We start from the raw sequence: 26,899 nt of genomic DNA, 5'->3' as shown, positions 1-26,899 counted from the left end.
ATTAAGTTCAACCATTTGATGTCCAGACAGAGGGCTGTCTCTCTATAGAATAGTTGAATGTGTCCTTGCTGGAACCTTCAATAAACCCCAGCCAAGTTCAAGACAAAGGGGGTGGAGGTGTCTGGACTGCTCCCCATGAACTTCAGCTGTTATCTAGGCCCCCTTCGCCCTGCCTGCCTTCCTCATTGAGTTTGAGCAACAGATTTCGGTAGAAAACACTGGTGCCTAGGGTTTGGGGAGCTGTCAGAACACAGCATCACAAGAACACTGTTGTGGTTCTGACTGTGCCATGGTGATATGAGCCTCATTGTGTGAGGTAGAAAAGGTTCTTCAGGACACTTTGTAGCATTACCTTGGGTTGAAATAAAGCTGTGGCCTTAAGATTGTCTCTTTACATATGATTGATTTATGTTTCTTTTGGTTTGTGTGGGTATATGCTCCCGTGTGTGTGTGTGTGTGTGTGTGTGTGTGTGTGTGTGTGTGTGTGTGTGTGTGTATGCACACATGCATGTACACAAGAATGGCCTTATGGAATCTAGAAGAGACCTCAGATGATGTTCTTTGGATATTAGACACTTTTTTTCTTAAGATAGGACCTTTCATTGGTCTAGAACTTGCCGGGATGCTAGGTTTATTATTCAGTGAGCCCTAGGGGTTTATTTCCCTTGGTCAGTGAGCTCTGGATGGAGGTTCATTTCCCTGTCTCTACCTGCTCAGGACTGGGATTATAAGTATATCATGCCTGGGTTTTTTTTCCCCCATAAGTTCTGAGGATTGAGCTCAAGTCCTTGTGCTTCAATGAGGAATCTCCTCAACACAATAAATGTAATCTTTAAGCCTTAACCCCAATCAATCTGGTTTTTTTTTTCCGTTTGTAGCTTCTTTTGCTAAAAAACAAAAAAACAAAACAAAAAAAACCTAGATTTTAATTTCTTTAACTTCAAAACATAACACAAAATTTTTCCTTAGAAAAAGTTCTTTTGTTCTTGGGGAAAGTGAGCACACACACACACACACACACAAAAAAAAATGCTGTATGACCGTGGGCTGGAAGCTGTTAACCTCTTGAGAGAGCACGTTCCTTGGTACATTGTGAACACTCAGCAAAGTCTGCTGTTCGTCACCTATGTCTCAAAGCCCCGCAGAGAGCTGTGGGAACTTGGATGTGCAGTGGGCATCTCTTTGGAAATACCGAGAACACACACATCGGATTCCCAAGCATGACATTCTGACACCAAGGGCATAACGCTTTAGGAAGTATCCCAAGCCCCCGTAATAGACTGGAAATGAAACTTGTTTTACTTGTTCATTTACTTAGGGTTAGCTGACGATCAGGCTCGTTACGCCATTTCTGCTGGAGAAAAGTCCGTGTTAAAAGTAACAGGCTCACAGGACTGTACTTGAAATAAAATGTCTGTAAGAAACAATTTAGTGTGAAATTTGTTTAGGAGAAGCTGCCCAAGTCGGTTGTGCCTCACTGTGGAGAGATGTAACTGGCAGGGCTAGCCACTCTGAAACCCCTTGGAAGGTAATGGGAGGGGAGACTGGTACGAATCCAAACGGCTGTGATCTGGTGAGGAAGGACACTTACAGTTCCCCAGATCAGGGAGATGTGAAGTTTAGAACACACTAAAACCTTTGCCACCATTCCTTCCTTGTGGAAATAGTAATAATGGCCAGGATTAGATGGGTCAGAGTTTGTCAACACACAGTTAAGCACAGAGTCCATCACTGGCTTTAATATAGGCACACAATTCCTACCATTTCCATGAGAAGTGCAGAGTCGAAGGCGGGGGGGGGGGGTTTGTCATGATGGGTACTAACTTTTTCTAGAAGCCTGGGACCCTGGCTTTGCAGCTTTATCCCTGGTCCTGTACTCTGGAACCCTCTTGATAACTTACCTGTTTTCCTGTTCCCTTGTCTATTTCACAGTTCCACCCGTTCCCTTCTGAGACTCCTCTGTGCTTTTAGCACCCTAAAGTCTCCTACCCTCATCTCCGGGTGGCACCCTGTCCTTGTCCATCATGATTCTGACTTTCCCACAAGCCAAGCGTGTCTTCTCAGACCCCTGAGATGCTGTGTTTCGTCCTGTGTTTGCCTGTCTCTCTGCATTCTGCCTTTCTCTGCCTCATCCTTGGTCCTGGCATTCAGCCATGCTCCCAGGATGCTAGAACAGGCCTCTAAGACCTTTCCCAGTCATTTGCTGTCTGTGATCCATGCAACCCCCTAATGCTGGCGTGAAGCTTTTTTTTTTTTTGTCATATCACCTGGCTATGTTCTCCTGCTGAAGAGCTCCCTGGAGTCCCCATTGCCTACAGAAGTGCAGTCTCTTTGAACACAGCCTGTGGTGTGCCTTTGTGCTCTGTCCGATTGAGTTTTCTTTCTCCTCCATTTCCCAGCCCTTCTAAGGGTTTGCTCTCACCCATCCTGCATCCTACCTTCCCTCCCTGCAGTGCTCGCCCAGCCTGCCCTGAGGCTGCCTGTCCAGTGCCCAGACCTTACAGTAGTAGGAGCAGGCACAAGCAGAGCATGTGTCACTTGGGAACTTTGGGATTATAAAAGCAGAACACAACTGGTTTAATGGAAAACGGATGTCCAAAAGTCTGGAAATACACAAGGCTGGATCCATTGCTTTACAAGGGTCACCCAGTGCCTTATTTCTCCCCATCCTCCCCATCCACCTTCGATGCCTATCAGAAGCTCCCTACCTCTTGGATGAAGTAAAGGCTCCCCCAAGCAAGCATCACTTTACATCCACTTTGCCCAGATCAGGCCCCATGCTATCTCTCGACTCATTTCTATGACCCAGAAAAAATAAACTTTGCTACTCGCTTAATTAGTTCAAAGCTTTTTCTGGTGCAGCAGTTTTCAGCCTTCCTGATGCTGAGACCCTTTAATACAGCTCCGCATGTTGTGGTGACCCCCCCCCCAACCATAAAATTATTTTCATTGTTACTTCATAACATTAATTTTGCTACTGTTATGAACCATCATGTAAAATGGCTGTGTTTTTTAAATGGTCATTAGCAACTCCTGTAAAGGAATCCCTAGGCTCCCAAAGGGGTTGTGACCCCCAGGTTGACAAACCGCTGTTCTCATGGCTAGGACATGTATTGGTTCCATCACGCATCGCCATTGTGCATAGCTGTGGTCTGTGGGCAAGAGACAGTGCTGTCCTTCCTCAAAGGAAACCCAGCATCCTCATCCTTTGCTGGTGAATACATTGAAGAACCCTCCTCCATCCCAGGCCTTTCACACCGCATTTTCCACTGCGTGAAGTCCTTTATCTCCAGAGCTGGCATGGTCTCTGCCATGTCAACCTTTACTAAAAAGTGTGTGATTGAATAAAGAAAAAACCATTTCGCCTGCTTTAATCCCCAAAGGTGCCCTTGTCTTCACCCTCGGCAGAAGATTTCTTTGCCTTCTCAGTAACTGAATTTATAGGACCTCAAGTAAATAACTTCGGTTTTGCTTTTAAAACGTGTCTGTTTCGGTTTGGGCCAGGGACAAAGCTGGTGTCCACTTTGTCCTCCTCATCTCCTCGCCATCACTGACAAAGCCTCCTCGATCGGATTTTCATCAGCCCCCGTCTCTCAGGCTCTCACGTCCCTTCCCCGTGTTCCCCCAAAAGGTTCACTTGAATGCTTGGCCCTGGGCATGTCAGTATGGACAGGAGACCTTTATGAGGTAGAACCTACTAGGAAGTAATTAGGTTATCAGGGATGCCATCTTCACGGGAGATAAGGGGCCACATGCAGGATGCCGTCTGCAAGAGGGTTTTCTGCACTTCTTATGGGACTGTAGGTCCTACTGGAGTGGGTTGTTATTTAAAAAGGAAGGAAAGAAGAGAAGGAAGAAAAGAAAGGGAAAGGAAAGAAAAGAAGGAAGCAAAGGAAAGGAAAGAGCTATCCCTGAATCCCTCTGGTTTTCTACTTCACCATGAACTCCATTCTGCACATGCTCTATCCACTGTGACCATTCACCATGGGGCTAAGAAATGTTCTCACTTGGATCCCCAGCCTCCAAAACTGTGAGCTGCACAAACCTCTTATGTTAAAGAATTACTGAGCCTTGGGTACTTTGTGGGAGCAATGTAACAGTGTAAAGTAACAGTGTAACAGTGTTATTTTAACAATGTAAAGTGCTCTAACACCATCTTATTTTCACAATGAATAGATGGGAGGAAATGGTATTGGATAATAGCATGTGCTGCTGCTGCTGCTGGTGGTGGTGGTGTGTGAGAGTGATATGTTACATGTTACTTGCACATGATTTGTATGTGGAAGGGGTGTGCTGCTGCTGCTGCTGCTGCTGCTGCTGCTGCTGCTGCTGCTGCTGGTGTGTGACAGTGATATGTTACATGTTACTTGCACATGATTTGTATGTGGAAGGGGTGTGCTGCTGCTGCTGCTGCTGCTGCTGGCGGTGGTGGTGTGTGACAGTGATATGTTACATGTTACTTGCACATGATTTGTATGTGGAAGGGGTGTGTGTGCACCTATGCGTGTGAGCTGAGGCCAGTAGAGGGCATGGGGACCCTGCTCTGTCACCACCCTTATCTCTGGAAACAGGGTGTCTCATTGAGCCTGGAGCTGGGCTGGCATCCAACAAACCCCAATTATTCTACTGTCTCCACCCCCACAGTGCTGGAGTCAGAGGTTATGTGACCGCCCTGGCTTTTTAGGTGAATATTGGGAATTAGATGAGTAAGGGTCTTGTGCTTATGGATATCTAAGCAAGCCGTCTCCCAGCCCTTGGTTTAATACAAGCTTGTTGCTGGTCTGTGGACTTTCATTGCGGACACTTGGTGACCTGTCCAGACAGCCAATGGTTTTATGATTTTAGGCAGAGAAAGAAAAATAAATCCTGCTTTGGTACCCTTCAGATCTCACCGCTGCGGTCTTGGGCTCTCAGCTCTTCTTTCTCTATGCAGAAAATGGTATGCTCTCGGGGCAGTTTCCTGAAGCTTTCAGAGGTTGTTTGAGAACCGGGTTTGCCTTCTGCTCTGGTTCCTCAGGAAGTACTACGTGGAATCCAGATCTGTGATGCAAGCCTTTCTGTCCTCTGCCCCTACCTTTGCACCTAACTCTTGATGACAGAGTCAAGAAAGTGGCCAGATCATGCCTTTAGGGGAGCTGGCCTCTGGATGAACCCACCCCTGGCTGCTTTCCCGCGGTGTGGTGTTTGGCAGTAAGCATTCTGCTGTAGAATGGTGCCTCAGTGCATGGGGGTAGTGTAGGTCCTTCCCTATATCACTTCCCACCCACACAGGAAATAACATCACAGCTTAGCCCTTACCACTCAAATGACAGCCTGGGAAATTACTCTTCCATAAAGGGGGAAAAAAATCTTAAGGTAAAAGGTTTATGCAAACCAGTAGCCTTTAAAGGGATTTAAAATGCCTAACCTCTAATAAACAAATGCTGTAAACAGTGTTTCCTCCCTCCCTGGCTCTCTCCAGAGGTCATGCTTACGCACTGGCTTTCTTTAAAACTCCCTGGACGACATTTCTATGTGGTCAGGTTTCAGAATCTCTACTTCAGCCCAGTCAACCAGTGCTCAGAAATTCTGCTCAGGCAGAATTGTGTGTCTTCTCATCATTTTCTCCCCTGGTGAGCATTTGCACATCCGGGTTAGACTATGCAATCTTACACCTGCTGATACCTCTCGGTTCACTGAGAGTCTGGATCTGTTTCCCTGAGTAGCCTTTAAGTAGGCTTTATTTTTGTTTTGCCCTCTAGCTCACGTGTCCCCCTCCATGGCCAGATATGTCCCTACTGTATATACCCTGGCCCTTTAACTCTCTGAATAGGGCGAGAGTGGCCAGCTCTCTTTATCAGTAAGAAGATAAAGATTCCAGTGTCTAAGGGAAGATGCTAACAGTAAGCACAGGAACGCGCAACCTGTTCCTTTCTGGAAAGTACTTGGAGGCAGCTCTGGTTTTCTGCCCTTCTGTTTGTTTTCAGGTTTTAGGGGAGGCAAGCTACACAGTCTCCATCTTGAAGGAGTTCCCTGTGCATGAACTTGGTGGTTTTTACCCTACTTCTCTTTGTGCTCATGAGGGAAGTTCATATTTCTTCTGATTGCCAGTTGGCAGGTGGAGCAAGAGACCCGGAAGCAACCTCTTGACTTAGGAACCTTCCAGCAGCCATAAGATAAAGGCGTGGAGACAGTTAAAAGTACAACCTGCAGGAGGCGCTCTCTGACAGGGTTCCCTTAAGGTGCATTAAAGGTGCCTGTGCCCAGTGTGTAGTGTTCTCAGACTTTAATTTCCCAGTTCTGACCCGGTTTCTGACATTGCCTTCCCAGTCGTCTTGTTGCCATAAAAAAAAAAACCCGCTGATCTGGGCCCACAAAATAAGGTCAGCCTGCTTCAGTTTCTGTTGCTTTGAGGAGACCCAGGCTCTTCTGCTGCTCTTCTCTCTTCCCTGCCCTCACCCAGGGCCATTGCTCTCCATACCATCTTGTACGCTGAGGATTCCTGCCTCTCTGTCGCCCCAGCCCCTCTCTTAAAGCCATTTTCGTACATCCATCTACCCGTGCCGACACTTCGGGATGATAGTCCTTATGTTACACGTTCATGCCGAGCTTCTGTTCCATCCAACTCCCAAAACACCGCGCGTTCCTTGGGTTTTGACTCCTTTGTGTGTCTTTTTTTTTTTTCCCCCCCGGAGCTGGGGACCGAACCCAGGGCCTTGCGCTTCCTAGGCAAGCGCTCTACCGCTGAGCCAAATCCCCAGCCCCATGTGTCTTCTTTATGTTCCGTGTTCCATACTAACCCTTTAATACAGTGTAGACAGACACACGTGTTCTTCGTGTGGAAGTCCCTCATGCCATCTTCCTTGCAAGCCGTTTTTTTCCCTCCATTTGAGGCTGAGGCTGTCTGGTAGAGGCTCAGACACACTGACTGGATTTCTTTTGTCATCCTGAACTCTGCTCGAGTTTCTTCTCACATTTGAGAGACCAGTTTTTAATAGCCTCAGTCCTTCTGCTTAGTCTGCCTGTCTGTCTTTGTTTGTTTGTTTCTGTAGATAGGGTTCTTGCTATATATAGCCCAGAGTGGCTTCCATCTCTTGGGATCAAGAAATCCTCCTGCCTCCGCCTTCTTACGCTGGGGTGGTTACGTGTGAGCACACTGTGCAAGGCTCTGCTCAGTATTCCTGAGAGATCTCAAGAAAAAAAGTCTCAGAAAAAAATCGCTCATACTTCATACTAACTTTGAGGTTAACTATTTAACATTCTTAGAAATGGAACAGAGTATATATTAAGAAAGTAATAACATAGCAGTCTAGAATATATTAAACCACTGAGAACAAATGTACTGGCACATGACTATAGGCCAACGACCTCCCCTCACCAAAGTCACTGAGTAATCAGTACCTATGAAAATAATACTTTAATATTCTTAAATATGTTTTAATCTAGAAATGATTTATAAGCATATTCAGTTCATATAGATGTGTCTTGCCCCTTCCTTTCCTTTGTATCCCGTTCCCTGACTCACCTGCAGTTCTTGCCTAATGCAGTCTTTAACACATATGCCCTATATACCATATGCTAGCTTTGGTTTATGTCCTGGGCCAACACACACATCTTACCTAATTAGCCAAGTATGCATTACTGACCTTATCCCGACAGTAAGGAGAGCAAATGAAGACACACACACATGGAGTACCTTGGGGGCGTAGGCAGTAAAATGGTCCGATGCTGTCCATCTGTGTCTGACCTGTGCTGATTTATTAGCACGTGGTCTCCATACGTTAGGGCAGCAGCCACAGCCTGCCCGGCCCGCAATCGCTAACCCTCTAGTATTTGCAGACTCAGACAGCTACTGTTCACAAGATCTTGGGCAAGGCACATCCATTTCTCTCACTTTATTACCATCACATCTGATTCCAATTTGCTACCAAATTGAGTTTCCCATCCTGAGCCTGACATTCAGGCCGTCAGGTGGATTAGCTCCTTCAGCTTGGTGAGCATGGTAGCTCCAGGTCAGCTAACAATGGCCCCATTAAATGTCCTCTGCTCCTCATCCTGGGAGCTCAGGTGCCATCCCGTGTCGCGGGGAAGCCGTGTGAGCCACTGTAACCTTTCTCCTTGTTTAGAACTCGTAATTCTAGGCCTACCTGAAAGGCTTCTGATTAAAAACAGAGTTGGTTCTTATCCCCTTATCTTGCCTTTTCAGCAGCTTTTTCTGAGAGCAAAATGGCCAGTTTATGATCGGGTTGTTTCCAGGAAGGTGATTGGTTGAGCCATCAGTTACCCACTTGGCCTGTCCCTCTTCCGCCTCCCAAGCTCTCTATTTGCATATGAAGTTGATATAGCGTTATCACTCGGCTGCTCTTACTAATAATGCCTCTGGTATCATCTATGCTGTCGTCTGATCAAGTTTCTGCCAGAGCAGTGGTCATCCTCTGGGCTTTAGACCTTTTGCTGAACAAGGGGTGACAGTTCTTTCCCGAAAGGCACAATAATGAGTTATGACTTTTAGGGAATCATTTAAAAAAAAAAAAAGGCCAAATACAAAACTAATTTCTAGTGTGTGCTTAATCAAAGATTCATATACAGAAGATTGTTCATTGGTTTTCTGTGTGCGTTTCAGCCCCCGAGGAGACTATCCTGGTTAAACACTCTTCTTGTCATCAGCAGATGAAGGTGAACTTCTGTTTTAGAATCAGGAAGCCAGTGTCAGCAAGAACTGTAATTTTTTGGCAGATTATCAAAGCTTCAAGGGGTGGAGGGAGATGTAAAAACAATCAGAAAGAAAACATTCACTATCGGGGAGGAGGGTGCTTCATTTCTTAAATTACTGATTGTTCTCCCCAGCACTGAGCAGTGATACACTATGGTAACTCCGTATGGAATCATTTATAACTTAGCGGTGAGGTATCTTTATGTCCAAAGCCCTTGCCACGTATCTTCCTTGCCCGTCCTCAGATGCTCTCAAGGCCGTTTTCAATAAGCTGTGGTAGAGTAAATTGCACTGTTTAGAAGTGATGTCTAAGCCTGTTGCCCATGACAAACATTTCAGGGTCCAACAAAAATAGAGGTCAGGCAAGGTGAGTGTGACGCCGGGGGATGGGATGGGAGTGGGGACAGCTTTCCAAAGCCGATGCTGGGGATCCTGGAAAACACCGAAAATGAGCATTTGGGGGATGGGTGGTCAAATTCGGACTCTTTGGAATTTGTTGCGTTCAAGCCAGTCTCGAACTCATGGCTCCCGGTTCTTTAACGCCATCAAGTAATCCATCAGGAGCGGCGCCTCTAGAATGTCTGTAGTGGGTGGACTCTGTCTGAGTCGGGATTGCAAGTGCGGTTTGTGGCCGACTTGGCTGTTGTACGGGGTCTTTGTTTCCCTGCCTCTCTGATTCCGTAGATAATGGTCTTAATTTGAGGTAAGTGTGAGAGCAGACTTTAGAACTATGAACACTGGAAATTGTGGCCATCTGGTTACCTTTTATAGAGGTTCATTAACCCACTTTTCAATACCTGGGAAATAAATGCCATCCGTTCTGAGAAGTCATTCCAGGAGAAAACCCAGCTGCAGGCTCCCCTTTCAAACATCAGAGTGTGAGGTTTCCTATGTGTAGCGTTTTGCCCAAATTTCTCCCCTTGGAGGGTAAGTCGGCCTGACTTAATAATCTAATTGCCCTTTTCATCTCAGCTTTCAGTTAACGACAATGCTCCGAAATTTCTCCTGCTTCTATCTATCGCTGCCCTAAATAGGTTCCCTAGTCCCCCAGACTTCCCTCTGTCACAGTGCAACTCGGCTCAGCATGTCAAGCAAGTGACCTTGAGCAGATCGAAGGGTTTTAGGCTTCCGAATCAGATCAGCTGTTTGTAGTGTAAACTTCCCCTTCAGACCTCTTTTCCACAGCCAGAGTGGTGTTGGGAGGGATCCAATGTAAAGTTGTGTCATCAAAGTCTTTGGTGTCTTGACAAGGCCAAATTGAGTCTGATAATGTCCATTTGTATTACTTAGTGTCCCGGTGACTTTGGCTGCTGTGGCATCTCCTATGTGTGTTTTCTCTTTTGCAGAAGGAGCTGAGCCTCCCCCGAAGAGGAAGCCTGTAAGTACAAGGACTCTTCTTTTCTCTCTCTCTTTTTTTGCCTTGTATGTGATGTGGCTGTTATCGGCGATTGTCATGTGCTCATTTGATGGCGATTGAAGGATCAATGAGTCAACCAAACGACATGAATTTATTTACAAAAGTGGAAGAGTCATGATGTCATTATGAGTTGCTGGGTCTGGGCATAAGCAGTGTAAACTCTTACTAACTCCTAGGAGGCTCTTAAGTTTTAAGAATTCAGTTATATAGCCAAGCAAACGTGTGAGTTGATCTGCAGTTGATACAGAGTATCCCGAATCAGGAGTTAATGCATTTCTGTACATTCTGGAAATCTGTGGTTGTTCTTTGGTACAGATTTTTTTTGCACTTGGATGAAGTCTTTGAGTGAGCTCTGCTTCTTGCTGTTTGATCCACTCTTGTTGAAATGATGCAAACAACCCTCTTGTATTAAAAGACAATAAAATGACAGATATTAAACTTATTAAAATGACAGATTTGCAGGCCTTGATTTGATTCTTTGTCTTATGCCTCCACCTCTCAGTTTTAAGGCTAATTCTATACAGATCCCAGTTTCCATTTGTTATTCGTTAGCCATTTCCAGAGTGAACTTGCTAATGCTTTACGACCTGCAGGATAGCTTTCTTACTGTTGGTTAGCTCTCGATAAGGGCTGAATTTGAACTTGCAGGATTCTCTCTCAGGTTTGTGTTGAAGTCTGTGGTACAGTCCCTCTATAAATGGGGGTGTTTAAGATAGACTGGCTAATCTCCCTGTGGATGAATCAAAAGCTATATGTTGACTATCTTCATCTTTTGATGAAACCTGAAGAGCATAAATTGTGAACTTACAAAAACTTGTTTTGTTGTTTGTTTTCATTTGTTTTGTTTTGAGACACATCTACTCTGTGTAGCTTCAGCTGTCCTGGGATTTCCAGGCCATTTTATTTCTTTGAATGCAAGCTTAGACTGCCAGGAGGAGAGTTGATAACTTTCGACTTGACTGACTCCAGCTCCCAACCTCCCTTCCTAGCTGGAGATGAACGGCTCCTTTCTTCTTTCAGAAGTGCCCTTAGGATTAAATGCTTTCCCTTTCTGTGTCACCGTTAGGACCCTGTTCCCCAAACTCAAACTTTGCTATTTTTCATCACAATGAGAAACCAGAGGTGATTAATGTAAAAAACACTACATGAGACCCCTTTGCAGCCGAACAGTCTTATTTTCACTATACTTTTTATTTAGTTCTTAAGCACCCTGGATTTTTCCCTGATACCCTATTTGAAAATTTTAGAAATTTGGTCAGATTGTGTTTTAGCCTTTCTAGTAGTTCTCCTTAGGTTTGTTAGTATATTTCCAGTAACTATGAAAAGCTCACATGCATTAAGAAATTAAATTTACCATGTCTATTTAAGAGCTAAATGTTGCTTCCACGGGGAAGTCTGAGTTCTGTTAATTTTAGCTGATAGCCATGAATCGATGTGAAAACATACGATAGAGGGGGGGAAATATATCCATTCCTCCACTTGAGAGAAGCAGAATCATTTAAAAAAAAAAAGATGATGAAATAAATGTATTTGGAGCCTGAGCCTTGAATTATATGGAGCATTTAAGGTCCCTTCTCTAATAAAAACCAATTGATTTATTGGGTGGCTGAATAAAACAGGTGGCACAGGTTAACACAAGGCCTCCTATCTCTGTGAATTTTGTAAAAATTAATATTTCCAAATGAATCAGCCCCCAAATAAACACAGTTTTATATGGACTACAGTCACCCTCAAAAAAAAAAAAAAAATCAACAGTATCTGACGATAGGACTGTTCAGAGCGCCACAGCCCTCAGTACCCTCAGCGAATGCCACACAGAAGGGCAGTAATTATTCTCTGCATGCACGGCCCTTCGTGACACCGAGAGAAGGAAATGCATTTAAGAATGGCGGCAGGTTCATCTTAACACAGATCTAATGGACGAAGACGCCAGAGCTTTCTGAGGTGCTTGTTTCAGCCAGGGTCACAGTATGTGATTCTTCTGCCAGCACTTTCTTACCTTTTGCGTTGTGAAAAATGGCTCCTAGCAAATGCTTCTGCTCCTGCGCTCTTCTTCTGTAGGAAGACTGGCCATCCCGATGGCCCCTGCTGTCTTTTCACTTTCCAGGTTAGGATGGAGCAACTGCCCAGGGCACAGTTTAGGCCTCACTGTCCTCGCTCCGAAAGCCACAAGGTTGAGCTTGTCAGAGGGGCCGAGCCTCAGAGGGAGTCAGTTTGGCTTGAGGTAATTCGTGCATCTTGAAGTCTTTATTTTAGAATTGCATTTCTGGGGCTGGAGAGATGGCTCAGGGGTTAAGAACACTGGCTGCTCTTCCAGAGGTCCTGAGTTCAATTCCCAGCAACCACATGGTGGCTCACAACCATCTGAAATAAAGTATGATACCCTCTTCTGGTTTGTCTGAAGACAGCTACAGTGTATCCATATACATTAAGTAAATAAGTCTTTAAAAAAATTGCATTTCTGAAGCTCAGAGTATCGAGTTTTGTTTTGAATACACTAAAAAATAACTTTTATGTGTGCAGTCCAAAAACACATACACATGCCACGTTTAAAAATAAAATTTTCGTAAATAAAAAAGAGAAAATATGCTTTCTTGTGATTGATAGATTATAAAAGCAAACAATATCGTCTAGTCTAGACAATATAATTTAGTTTTCCTCTAATTTTTTGCAGTTGTTTTGAAGGGCACTCACATGAACACTGTATGGTCTCATATAGAGTTAAAAAGGTAACAGAGTTGACGGAGACCTTTATGCTGCAGTGCAAAGAGTGAGAGGCGAGAAAAGCCAAGGGAACTGCCTTCTAGGCAAGATGTTACTAGATAAAGTGTGACCTCAGCTAAGTTTCCCCGAGGCTTTCCAGAACTCTAATCTTCTTTAAGGCCTCAAATCTTATCTCTGTGCCAGCTTGCTGTATTAGGTGGATTTTAGCTTTGCTTTCCCATTCAACGAAGGCTTTAGATCTCTGATTTGCGGAGCAGTCTTTTCCTTCCGTTTCTTCGGAGTTTAAGTTACCACATTCCCCTCTCCCATCTCCCCTCGCGGTCTATCGGAATTATGGCATTGTTATAGCTATGCAAAGTAATACTATATAAAAAGTCAAATGATCCAGACAAGTACGTGGATGCACAAGACTCGGAGAGAAGACCACGTTTCCACTGTGAAATGTGAAGGGACAGAACAAAACTCTGCTGTTCCTATATACCCTTACCATAGAAGTGTGAGGCATGCACGGGAAACAGCTGTACACGGAAAGTTGCTACTATAGAAAGTAACAGAGGTGGTATTCATGTGGCTCTGATAGGGAGCTTCATGTATCACTGATGTGGCTGTGGTGCTAAGTATGTAGGTACCCATAGAAGATATTTCATCTCGATTGTGTGAAAGTGAAATTCAAGTTTTGAACCAAACTCTTTACCCAGGGGTAAAAATAACTTAAGTAGATATTTTAAAACTCTATTTCAAACACAAGGGTGGATCATAACTGTATCTTGTTACTTAATAGTTTTTTTAAATCTCTTGATGAAGATCGCCACGAACAACTGCAGTTTCGTAACACTGGTCCCCATGTCGGACACTCTCGGCTAACGCCGGAGCATACACTAAATTGTGTGTATAGGTTTCAGAGCTCTAAAAGCTGCTTCTGATATGCCGCCAGCAGGTAGACAAGGAGGAAAAGTGAGATCACTGTGTTTACGGTGATGAATCATAACTTTGAGCTTCGGAATTTGATTCTGACTGTTCTCCCTGCCGAGCGGGATGCCTGGTGCAGGAATGGCTCCAGTATGCTGTTTGTGGAATAGACACGGGCCCGCCTCCCACTAGCCAGGTAACCTCCAGCAGAATCCATGTATTCAGTGAGATCTCTGTAGCCCCCTTCACCAAGCCTGTCTGCTGGGACAGAGGCAGATTCTACATCCTTGGTGTCATCAATTCAGCCTGGGACACACACACTCTCCCGACACGATTTTTATTGGGCTGGTCACCTCTCTCTCTGTTGGCATTGCTGGTCTTCTATCGAAGACTTGCCTGGCACTTTAAAATAGAAAGCTGTCCCTAGGGAGTGGAAAAGCAAAGATGCAAACTGATGGACAGTTAGGAAGAAAAGCCAGGCATTCCTGACAGCTACCACTTAAAGGCCCCTTTGTGCTTTGTTAATTGCCTAAATAAACAGCTCCGTGCAGGACAGAGGCTTTTATTTTATTCATTTTATTTATTTTTATGGAATTCCCTGAGTGCCTCCGTAGTGTTTATGCCCTGGGGACAAGAGCAGGACACTGGATTGAGCCATTCTTCCCACCCCCACCCCTCCTACTTTTTTACATTTTTTCTAAAAAGCGAATGAAACCGTACTGTCGATTCTTTTTTTTTTTTTTTTTTTTTTTTGGTTCTTTTATTTCGGAGCTGGGGACCGAACCCAGGGCCTTGCGCTTCCTAGGCAAGCGCTCTACCACTGAGCTAAATCCCCAACCCCGTACTGTCGATTCTTAGCAATAGGTTCTCCCTTCTACTTAACGTGCTCTTCCTTCTATCATGTTTAATTGTGAGCCTTGTCATTTCCTCCACAGAGCCTTGTGGGCCTGGGAATCCATAAAACTGTCGCACTGACCCCTTTATTCTCGTAGAAGCAACGGAGGATACTTGGGTGGTTTCTCAACTTTGCGTTCTTTGGCCACACAAGCTCTAGAGATGAGTTTCAGGGGCAGCCATCAGCAGGAAGCCAAAGTAGAAGCGTCTGGTAGCATACAAGGAAACTCTAGAGGGGTGTGTGCACATGCCGAGGATTGGCGCCTGAGAGCCAGGTGCAGGGCCTTGTTCCACCATAGTTTCTTGATGTAGCAACAACACCGGCATCTTCGCCAACATCCATTTCTTCTCTCTGTGCCCTTTCCTTTCACAGTTCTGAAAGCAGCTGTAGTCCACTAATGCTGGCCATGGTAGACGGACATCAGGAGTCTAAATAGACTAGGATAGGCCTGTAGGAAGCTCAACCCTTATCTGTATGTAAAGCAGAGCCCATCTCCTCTGACACTCCCACAACCCAGCAATCTATCCATGTGGACCTTAAAGCTAGCTCCCTTCAACATTGTACTTACATTGCCTTGGGGCACAGCAGAAATCTCATTAATGGGAGACTTCCGGTGGGCTGGCCACTCGATTGGTATTTTAGGACTCTGGCAGCCTTGACATGCTAGGTTTGGCCACCCAGCCCAACACGCCAATTAGATAGCCAAGGAATCATAAAATGCAGAAAGGACTTGTTCAGCGTAGCCATTTTGGAAGTATAAGCACATAAAGAAGCCATTGACAACAACTTGTCCCTGGGCGTCTGTTCTTTGTATGCAGTTCTCTACAAGAGTGCTACACATCATGGCGTTCCACACCCACTCCCCTATACCTCTGCTAAGACCATAGTCACCTAGAGCCACCCAGAGTGGGCCAGAGGGAGCACCTGTCTCATCGGAGTCCAGGAATCCCTCATGCTGATGAACCTCTAAGGGGGCATTACTGAAGCCACCATACTTTCAGCCTCCCCCATTCCAGTCATCATAGACAATACACTAATGCATAAGATGGCGTTTGAGAGCACATCGATTCAGGATGTACCTCGAATAATTGTCATGTTTCATATTTCCATTTACAAAGGGCTAGTCAGCTAGAATTCTCTCCAGTGAGCCTCAGGACAGTACAAACTTAATATTTCCACAATTATATAATTTACAGTATAGATCTCCTGGACGCACTTGTTCTTTCCGTGTACCGTAATATCCCCTGGTAATTTCCGACATGGAAATTATACAGTTCACTCTTTCTTGTCCTATCAGCGGATCCCTAAATAATTCAGAGCAGCTGCTGATCTGCTCGGTGGAGCCCCCAAAGATAAGGAACCCAACTTGCTTTCAGATAGCTAGCAAATTTACATTATTGAAAGGGAGCCCAGAGAGCTCCAAGACGTCTCCTAACCGACTAAGAAAGGAGGAGCAAGAATGGAGGTACACTTGCTGGGGAGATCAGGGTATACCTGATCAGGGCCTGGTCAGCTTGGCTATAGTCTTCCTTACGCCTTCTGCAAGGTGCCCTTGCAGCCTTTATCTCTTGAGGGCGTCAGTCTTCCCCCAAAAAGCTAAGCACTTGCCTGTGTGTGAGGCTGTGCTGTTGCCCTGTGCCTTCTGCCAAATACAAAGTGAGACACAACTGTCATGCGTTTGCTACACATCTGGATGCGCTGTCACTGCCTTTCAGCAAAAGTGTCCAGAGACAAGTCTGTGGGAGGTTTGAGTAGGCATGGAAAAGCCTTCGCTATACATACAGGTTAATAAATACACTCAAGGCAGTAAACTTACTACACTTCTTCCTGGCTGTCTTCCTTACATAAGCAGAGCCAAGGGAGCTCTGCAGAGATACTGTGGGAAGTGAGAGGGACCCTCGGAAAGAGATGGCTGTCCAAAAGTGCTCAGGGCCTTCAAAGCAGAGGGAAGTGCTGGTTCCTGGAGCCCCTGGTGGAGCGGAGATTGCCTGAGACTAGACCTGAGACTAGAGACTATTGACCCGAGACTAGAGTGTGTCTTACAAGGGATATATTTGAGTTCCCTGCAATGGATCAGGGCCATTTCTGAGTTTGGAATCCCTTGTTTTGAGACAAGCTAGGTAGTGACCTTCTAAGTCCCTGAATGGGCTCGGGTGGATGTAATTGTACTTCTGTGTACCTTTTTAAAGGCTTAAACTCAACACATTATGCCTTGCCTGGTTGTTTCAAAAAGTTGTCTGGATAAGCGAGGTTATTTCCAGAATGCAGGGAGAGGGAATCACCTGGGTTTTGCAACTGATTTGAAAAAGACTTGTGAGATCTCCAGCAAGACGAAGGCATTTCTGGAAAGAGAAGAAAGAGGTTTGATTCAAGCAAAACAGGAGACATGCAAGCCATATTTGGCTGTGTTTTAAAACAAACTTATTTTTCTCTGTGGCACCCTCTACCCTCCCTCTCCCACAAACATCGAAGTAAGAATTCAGAATATCTACCGTCAGAGCCAAATAGAAGGCCAGTGTCATGTTGAGTGTTAGAAATCCAAAAACAAAACGGAGAGGGGGAAAAAAAAATCGAGTGTTGCGTCTGAATTAGCATTTAAAGTGGCATGTTTATATAAAGAGAGAGCGAGTGGTGTAATCTATCCCAGAGTAAAGAGAGGGATTGGGTTTGGAGAATGTCAGCTACATTTATATATTCATGGAGTAGCCAGCATGGCATTTGGCATGCATTTGCAGCTTTCCTCTCAGGCGTGAGTTTGTCTACCCTGCAGTGATGGGAGAGGAGGCTGGGAAAACAGAACAGTGGGAGGTGGGGTGATGGAAAGGGATTGGGGGGGGTGCTTACCTTTGGAAATTAAAGAAAGACCTCAGGTCTGCTCCAGGGGAGAGGATTGGGTTATCTTGGGAAGATGTGGTTTAGGATCAACAAAATTCATCCGTACTTCTAAACAGGGAGATTAGAACAGCAAGGTGGGGTGGGGGACGCAAAGAGAATCTAAGCACCATTTCCAGCTGTGAACTACAGTTTTTAGGTGCGCTTTGGGGTTTTAGGTCAGTGAAGCTGGTCCGTGGGGTCCTCAGAGGCATGAAGGGAAGTTATACATTTCGTGCTTACTAGAATAACCTTAGCAAATTTGAGTCCAGCAGAATCTGGGGATTGTTTTTCCATAGGCAATTCCTTTTCAGCTCATAGTGTGACCATGGGGGCTGGGAGCAGACAGATCTCTCACTAAAAGTTACCTTCTCCGGCCTGCTGATCTGTAGGAAATCACCAGGTAGGGCTTTGGAGCATTGCCTGGATTTGAATCCGGTCACTGCCCATTAACCAGCTCTGGGGCCTCTGACGGTTACTTCCCTTCTCTGCGTCTTAGTAAGGTGGAATATCACTCTGTCCTGGAATTGTTCAGAGGGTGAAATCAACATTTGTAAGACGCTTGTGAATATGCCTGACATGCCTGTGCACTGTGTACTTGCTAACTATTGAGAAATATAACATGCCCAATCTCATTTATTTTATATGTAGCCTGTTGCGTTAGCCAAACATCTAAGTAGGCAGCAGAAGTAATCCTTTCCTCCTCCCCCTCCCCGCCCTCCAATGCATTTTATTTTTATATGTGTGCGAGTGTTCTGCCTGTGTGTCTGTGTGTACATCATGTACATGCCTGGTGTCCATGGAGGACAGAAGAGGGCATCAGAGTCCCCAGGATAGGAGTTACAGGTGGTTGTGAACTTCCTTGTGAGTGCTGAGAACCGATCTCAGGTCCCCTCCAAAAACATAAGTGCTCTTAACCACCTCTCCAGCCTCCTTTAAGGAGCACTCCTAAAGCCCCATAGTTTAGTAAGCATTTTTCTAGGAGGCTGTTTTCTTAGATCTTCTGAGAGGGGGCAGATAGCCTCATAGCTTTGGGTAGGACTTACCACTGTACTTGCAGTGGTCAACTCTGATAACCATAGGTTTCTGCCTAGATCTTGGAGACAGACACACTGTCATTGTATCACCTGAATGTGGGGGTTCTAGCTCCCAGTGCTTAGTGGTTCCTTTCCCGGGATAATCAGTTCTTCAGCAAGACATTGTAAGTTCATTTCTTGGAATTGTCATTTGAGACAGGTAAGCATTGAGGAAAATGGAAACATTTAGTCATAGGATTCAAAGCTGGGAAAGTCCGTGGAGAGAAACTTTATTTGAACTTGCTTTATTTGATCAATGATGAACTTAGAAAGTTAGGAGCCTGTTGGGCTCAACCAGTAAAACTGATTGGGAAACAGGAGCAGAATTTAGGGTCCCCAACTACCAAGGACTGGGGTATGATCTTTTGACCTTGAGGCCAACATGCTTGAGTGTTAGCAAGACCGTGGGTATTTGTTCTCTAGAGCAAGCTTAACATCGACCTCCATATTGCAGACCAAACAATGAGTAAATGTCACCAGTTTGTCACGCTTCTTTGAATATTCCGGAGTGGCGGGCAAGTTCTTAAAAGTTTCCACTTACTCCTGCAGCTGAGGGAAAACACACTAGTCAAAAACCCCGAGCACCACCAGGAACAAAGCGTACCCCAGAGTGATAAAGAGATCAGTGATAGCTGCCCAAGTCAGGGCCCATAGTGCCCAGCTGTGGTAACTGGCAACTCCTATAGATATTCATCATCCAACTAGACATGTGAGCAGTCCTCTGAATTCGCTATTGTTCTCTCTGCTCCATTGTGTAGAGGCAAACTAGACCCTTCGATGCACAGGCAGCAGCCGGGGAGAAGTGGACTTCCCTCGTGTCTGTGAGTGTCTCTTGAGGAGGCTTCAAATCCTTGTCCCTTACTCTGTGGTGGCCTGGGAAAATCAAGTACTTTGGGGGTTTCTTTCTCTCCTCTTCTGAAGTCTCCTCTGTGATTTGGCCAGGATTTTTTTTTCCCCATAAGACTATACCTGCTTTGTCTTCTAACCTATGTTATGTAAAGTCACTTCTTCTGGGTGAAATTGAGGATGTCCCTATACTCACACGTTAGAATGTAAGGCGAGCCATGGAGCCCTTAGGTACTCCATGATCCTTCCTAGAGGCCCTCCAAGCCTTGATTCCCCTCCCACAACATTTTCCCAGACATTTTTCTATCATTAGGAAATTCTGCCCAGCTCTTACAGTTGAAATAAGTCAGAGGAAAATGTTTGACTGACTATATACATTTGATTGTCATGTAGATATGAGTAGGTAGCATCTCACATAAGAAGTTTTTTTTTAATATCTTAGAATGAAAAGTCTTTATGTGTATATGTGAGTGCCTGCATTTGTATACATAGGGTACTATATGACTGTGTGTGCACTGTGTGTGCACTGTGTGTGTGAGACAGAGAGAGACAGAGACAGAGACAGAGAGAGGCAGAGAGAAGCACAGAGAGAAACAGAGAGAAAGAGAGAGAAACACAGAGAGAGAAACGGGGGGGGGGGGGTTTACCAAACCAAACCTGATATGTTGAGCTCTGGAGACTGCTCAGTTGGTAAACCACTCGGCTGACAGCATTGCCTCTGTCCAGTCTCCGGCACTGTATAGTTTCAGCCTTTAGGAAGATGGAGACAAGAGGATTGGAGTCCAAGGTCATCCTCTGCCGAGTTCAAGGGCAGTCAGGGCTGTGTAAAACTCTACCTAAGAAAAGAAGAAGGGAAAAAATGTAGGCTGCCCTTTGTACCCATATTGCCCAAGGAAAAGTGGTTTTTAACTTTCGGTGTGCCGTAGAGATTCATAGCATTAACCTCGCTGAGACACCCAGCCCTGAGGCCCAGCTCCCTTAAACATGGATTCCCCAGTGAGGTAGCCTTTAGTGTAGAGGTGGTGGATATGTTTTTAATGAGACAAGTCAGCATAGAGGCAGGGGTTAACATGAAGATTTGTTTTTTAAGCAACTGAAGAGGGCATTTTCTTTAAGCGCTCAGCACTGTGTGCCTTCTACAATGTGTATTTTCAGGGAATGGTCACCCTACCCTCTGGGTGGGCACAGGATGGCAGGAGGAGGAGTGGGGGATGGGGGAATGGGAGTTCTGTGTCTCCTTATCTCTGTTCCCCATGGCCTCCTTGCTGAAGCAACATGTGCTCCTGTTTATAGCATCATGTGAGTGAGTTCATCAGGGGCCTGTAGTTCAGGGTACAAAGCACAGTCTTTAGGATCTTAACAAATCAAGAGTCAGCCATGTGAAAGAAAAAGCAGAGGGTTTTTTTTCTTTCTGTGTCTAGGGCAAATTAGTTTAAATGTTAAAACCAATTCTTGTGGGCTGCAGAGCGCTTGGAAGAGCTGAAGGGTGTTTGAAAACCACACTTGACATCACACGCTGAGATGAATTAATAGATGGCTCCACAGGTTTTGTGTCTCAGGGGAACAATGCTGGCACTCTAAGGTATTACTTGTATGTTAATGCGATTGATTCTGGTGGAATCATGGACAAATATTGTCATAAACTTTAGGTAAAGCACATAGCCTAATTATTATCTTTGAAAATTCGGGCTCCTTATTTTTATACCAGGCCTGTTTGGTTTCGTTTCCACCTTTCCTTCTGTTCTTTCTGTGTGTGCTTTGCTCCAGGTGGTTACATTAAACATCTCGAGGAGTACATAACGGCAACGGCAGTGGCTGTCCTCGCAAATTTATTTATCTATTCACTTTACATCCCACATCCCAACACCCCCACTTCCTCTCCTCTCTCCTCTCAGTCCCACCTTTACAAATCTCTCCCCCTGCCCCATTACCCGCTGCCCTTTTTATGACAGGGTTTCTCTGTGTAACAGCCCTCAATGTCCTGAAACTCACTCTGCAGATTAGGGTATCCCTGCACTAAGAGATTTGCCTGCCTCTGCCTCCCGTGTGCTGGCATTAAAGGTGTGTGCCACTATACCCAGTTCATCCTTGTAGAGTTTTAAGAGGAGAATCACAGCAAATATCTTTGCTCAGCACTTCCAGAGGCTCTGCCAAGTCAGTGGACACACTAGTGCACACATCCACCACTATAGGGCATCCAGGCTGCATTATGCCAGTGCACCAAAGAACTGGGAGTTCTATTGCTCTAAAGCCATTAGCAGGATTTAAAACAGCTCTCTGTCCAGTTTGTTTCCTGGAGTCCTGCATAGCATGAGCCAACTTCAGCTGTCCCCAATACATGGTTACTCTATAGGGTTATCCTTATATGGTCTTCTACCCCATAATGATCTATCAACTGCCATTACACTTTTACTCCATAGAGGAATGTTAATCCAGCAACTTGTGGCTACTCTGGATGGAATACAGACATATCCTTTGTCCACACCTGAAGGTAAAGTTAGTTTGTAGAAGGAAGCACTCATATTTGAAAGTGATGTCTAATTGAGTGGCAGACAAAGTGATGAATCAGAGAAAGACTTGACAGAATAGGATATGCCCAGCTTTCACCAGAAGAGAGTGAAGCAATGTAAGAGGTAGCAGGGCAGAGGAAGAGAGGAAAAAAAAAAAGGAGGCAGTTCTACTGAGACAGTTATACAGAGACAGGTTGTGGAGAGAGAGAGAACAAGCTAGACACAGGTGAAGACAGAGCGAGCCAGAGAAGGAGCCAGATTAGAACACATTACCAAAGTTAGTATGCGGCCAAGCAGAGCAATTCAGTCAGAAGCTGAGAGAAGCCAATTTGAATAAGTCAGCTTGGAGAGGAGCTTTGAGCCACACAGCTGAGTTGACACAGCCAGCAAGAGTTCAGAAAGCACTAGAATGGATGAGTGTATTCAGCAGTAAGTCTCAGATGCTGAAAAAACATCTAGGCCTAGATTAGATTGTACTGAGGCTAGATGCCTCCAGGTTAGCAGGTGGAGGCAGTAAGCCTCAGAGACAACAGTTACTACAGGACAATAAAAGCTGCTTCTACATACTCCCACTATGAAGGCAGTTTTATTGAGTTCATAGTCAAGAAAGTGCACATGGTTCCTAGTCCACGATTGGGGTTGCGTGGATGCCCAGTGATAGAGTGCTTTGTCTTACACGCATGAGATTCCACATCTATCCTCAGTACTGCAAGATTAGAAGTACAGAAAAGAAGGATGCAAGTACAGCCACCAGCAGCAGCAAGAGCGAGGACCTCCCATCTTCCCCGCCAGGTTCCCTCTGTCCTCTGTATTACTACAACCATGTGTGTACCCCAGCCAGGCAACTATAGGTGCTTCCCACCCCCAGAGAGTAGGTTCACTTTAAAAGTGTTGAGTGTAATGCTACCATAACTAACGTCCCTCTTGCACCATCCTCCCCCTCTTCGGTCTGACTTTATTTTTACTTAATATGACTATTCTGTAGTACATCCACGTTCTAACAAATGTTGCATATGTTACTACTGATTCTTCATATTGCTGGGTAATACTCTGTTGCATGGCAATGGCACTGCCTGATTATCCGTTCACTTCCTGATGACACTTGGGAAGTTGATGATTTTTTTAGCCTTTACAAATAAGTCTACTACATCTCTAATCCAGCAACGCCAAACCTAAAAACATCCAGCAGTCTGAAACACTTCAAGTTGCAAACATGTAGAATCTGTAAGCATAGTCTCCTGGCCCATAGGTTTTGATTCTCTTTATAATCAGAAGAGTAAATATTTTGAGTTCTGATGGCCCGTTGACTTGTTTTTCAATGTTTTGGGGTTGAGTCTAAGAAGTCTTCATAATCCAAGGTAGCAAAAGTCTCCCCCTCTGCCTCCCAGAACTTTTATGTGTTTAGATCTGTGTGTAATTTTGAGTTGATTTTTACACATCAAGTGAGATGTGAATAGAGTTCCTGTTTTTCCGTGTAAACACCTAACACTTCTGGTACCATTTGCTGAACAGACTGTCCTTTGTCCCTTGACATTCTGCGTATTTTGGTGAAAGCCCCTTTGTCCCGGCATGTGAGTCTCTGTTGACAGGCGCCCTGCTTTGTTTCATTCATCTTTTGTCTTTATGCCAGTGCCACGGTGCCTTGATCATGGCTTGATAATAAATCTCATTGATATTGTTGCTGATCCTTCAACTTTATGCATTTCCAAGTTGTTTCTCGTTGCCTGGGGTTCTTAAACTTTAGAGGCAGTTTCTCCACTTCTAAAAGAAAACCCACGAGTTTTTTGTTGTTGTTGTTTTTTTCTTCCTGAAATTTCATGGAGACTGTAGGTGAATTTGAGGAGCCGGGATGGGGGTCTGTAATAAGTAAGTCTAGTCCTAGAGAGAATGACATGTTATCGTGGAGAGGTGGGAGTGCAACTGCCTTCCCATGGTATGGATGAAACCAGTGACCCAGGATCTAGGGCCTCAAGCTAGTGACAGACCTGAGTGCATACTTATCAGAAAATCACTTTCAGAGAAGTTCAAAGAGAATACCTGGGAGGGCAGTTCTTGTAGTGATTAGAATCTATAATCAGAGGGAAGCAGCCATTTTTTTTCTCAGAAAGAATGACAGCAAGAAAGTTCAGCCTCCATGCTAAGGGATGGTGAGAGAGAAAGATTGGCCAGACAGAGATCACTAGCCTAGGGGAGGCCCAGAAAAGTTGTGCTGTGGGACACACTGGAGATTCCAGACGATATTTAGAGATACCTTGGTTGTCCTAATCACTGGAGGTGGACAGGGAGTTTCTTTTCTAGTAAAGAAGAGCAGGAACAAAGTTGAATGTCCTGCACTGTGCGTGGAGACCACTATTAAATCCCCAACAGTTATCTGCCCACAACTGGCATTAGAAAAGGGGGCACAGAGAAGGATGGACAAAAGCCAAAGTGGAGAGGTAGTGACAAACGCTCTGACATTTCATGGGACTGATGCCTCTAGGAGAATCACTCCTGAATAGTCACTAGGAACTTAACCCTGGGTGACCAAGTGTTAGCCTGAGGATCTCCATTAAGGATTTTTTTTTCCCAGAAAATTCTCCCAAATGTTACCAAACAAAGGTAATTGTACATAGGGGTACCTCGAATAAATGATAGAATTTTGGGACATTTGAGTTAGTTCCTTCCGGAAAACAGTTCTGCACGGACATGGTAGTATCCATTGATTGATCAGCTTTTGATTGCAACGAATAGATTGCAACCTAACGCTAAGTGTCACTGTGACAGAAAGCAAGCTGACTGGCTCAGGTGACTGAAAAGCTCAGCTTCATGCCCATGACAGCCAGGGGGCAGTATTGGCTGTAGGTACCTGGGTTCTAATACTGGCAATCCAACTGTATTGGCTGTAGATACCTGGGTTCTTATCCCAGCAGTCCAGCGGTTCCCAGGATACTTCTGTCCTTGTTCATTTCCACCTCAGGGCTAACTGTGACTCACCTGTCATGATAGCTCCCCTTCGTTCAGTCCACATGAAATCCTAAACAGAGCCATGGGTATGTTAGGCTCTTGCTGTTAGGCTACTGTGAGTGACGTTTCTCATTCGCAGTTCTTTAGCGTCGTGTTGAAATAAAAGAACTTGGGGGCATCTGTCTGATGAGAACAATGATATTAAAATTATGTTTGCTGAGCTAAAAGGATGTCTCAAGTCTGTAAAGTGCTGACTACCCAAGCCTGAAGGCCTGAGATCAAATGCCTAGCATCTGTGTAGAAGGCAGAGTGGCCATAGTCCGAGTGGTGGAGAGAGGAGGACAAGAGAATCCCAAGGGGCTCAATTGGCAGCCAGTCTAGCCAATCAGTGAACACAAGTTCAGTGAGAGAGCTTTTCTCAAAAATATAGAAGACACACAACATTGCCTCTGGCCTCCACATACATGCATGTACATGTTTGTACCTGACACGTGTGTGTACATGATTGTACCCTACATGTGTATGTGTGTACGTGTTTGCACCCTCTGGTCCACATGAGCATACCCAGAAAGCCAATGCCTGTAGATTGCAGTTTAGGTCTTACCTTGGATATATAGTTCTTTTAAATCTTAGAATTAAGTAATTACATTCACTTCTTATTTTTTAAATTTCAAAAGATTGTGACTACTGGAAGATTGGTCACTGTGTTATGTGACTTGGAATTATTTCCCATAGAGCAGTGGTTTAGAAATGGGCTAGGACTTCCTGGAAATGGAGTATAGTGGAACTATGGAAGGTTCACAGGAAACAGGGGAAAAGGTAGACATTGGCAAGCCACCAAGAATTAATACAAGTGAGATGAGCATGAGCCAACAAGGAATCATTGATTCCTCCAGAGACCGTTTACCAAACACAGATGCCCTGAAATACGTCTATTAACCTAGGCTGGTATGTCATAACTGTGCTCATTCTAACCGGTGAGCCCCTCCCAACCCACACCCCATCTCCATTTATCACTCATGTGACACATGTCAGGTTGTACTGTGTGCTTCTGTTCCTCACTTTAAACCCAGGAAAGCGTGTTTACATACATGCTATCCGCCTCAGCAAGAATGCTAGGCATTTACCCTCCTGTTCATGTTTCTCACTGTGTTTCCAACTTGATCAAGACAGCTCTACCCCATTCATTTGAGTGGTTGTATAATACTAAGCGTGATAGACATTGGCATTTCATTCCTCTGTTGATGGGCATTCGTATTATGGCCAGCCCTAGCGCACAGCCACAATGCTTCAGTGAATGTCTGTGTACTTAACACACTTACATACTGGTCCTTTTTTCCCTATAGGGTAGATTCCCAGAAGTGGAATTGCTTGGTCAAACGGTATGTGGTTTTTTTTTTTAATTTTAATAGATATTGCTAGATTACTCAAAGGAATTGCAAGCCACCTCCCATTTCCTGCCTTCTCTCTGACACTGGGTCCCCCCCCCCTAAATTCTTGCCAGCCTCCCTGTCTCTGATGATAGATTTTTCATTTTCTCTTCTGCCACTTATGCTGAGTCTGCTCTTGTGTGTCCGATGTCTGTTTGAGTTTCTTTTGTCTTTATCTCGTTTCCATAGCCCATCTTTCTGCCTTCAGATTCTAGAAGCTCAGTTCTTAAAAGTGTTAATGTTTGTTACATGTGTGAAAATATCTCTGTGATTTATCTTTTGTCAAATGAAAATTGTTAATTATTTAATCAAATATCTCTTCCCCTTTATGATTTCTGAGATTTCTGTTGTGCTCAGCCTGCTGTGCTTGCCTCAGGATCATGAGAAATTGTCTTAAATATATTTACCTCATTAAAAATATGCAAATTTTACTCTAATTTTCAATGTTGCAAGTGATAATGAGGTAGGATCCTGGGTTTTTTTGTTTCTCACAACCCATGACCTAAGGTCCAGTTGACTTTTCATGGGACTGACATGTTTCACTTGTCACAAGGAGGGATGACATGTGTGTTTGGACCTTTTCTGA

At 44.8% G+C, this 26,899-nt stretch overlaps 1 protein-coding gene across 10 annotated transcripts in view; it reads left to right on the top strand.

The window, feature by feature from the left end:
* Mast4 (microtubule associated serine/threonine kinase family member 4) overlaps window positions 1-26,899 on the top strand; it is a 598,008-nt gene that overhangs the window by 301,183 nt on the left and 269,926 nt on the right. For 6 of the 10 annotated variants that reach the window (XM_087613914.1, XM_087613906.1, XM_087613908.1 and 3 more), the window contains 2 exons: window positions 10,039-10,070; window positions 26,230-26,265. In XM_087613914.1, the coding sequence (XP_087470040.1) occupies window positions 10,039-10,070; window positions 26,230-26,265 (68 nt within the window). 10 annotated transcript variants of the gene reach the window in all.

Source organism: Rattus norvegicus, chromosome 2 (assembly GCF_021556685.1).
Source record: "Rattus norvegicus strain SHRSP/BbbUtx chromosome 2, alternate assembly SHRSP_T2T, whole genome shotgun sequence".
In the NCBI taxonomy this organism is placed as follows: domain Eukaryota; kingdom Metazoa; phylum Chordata; class Mammalia; order Rodentia; family Muridae; genus Rattus; species Rattus norvegicus.
Note: the sequence above shows the minus strand (reverse complement) of the source record. Positions and strands in the feature narration are given on the sequence as shown.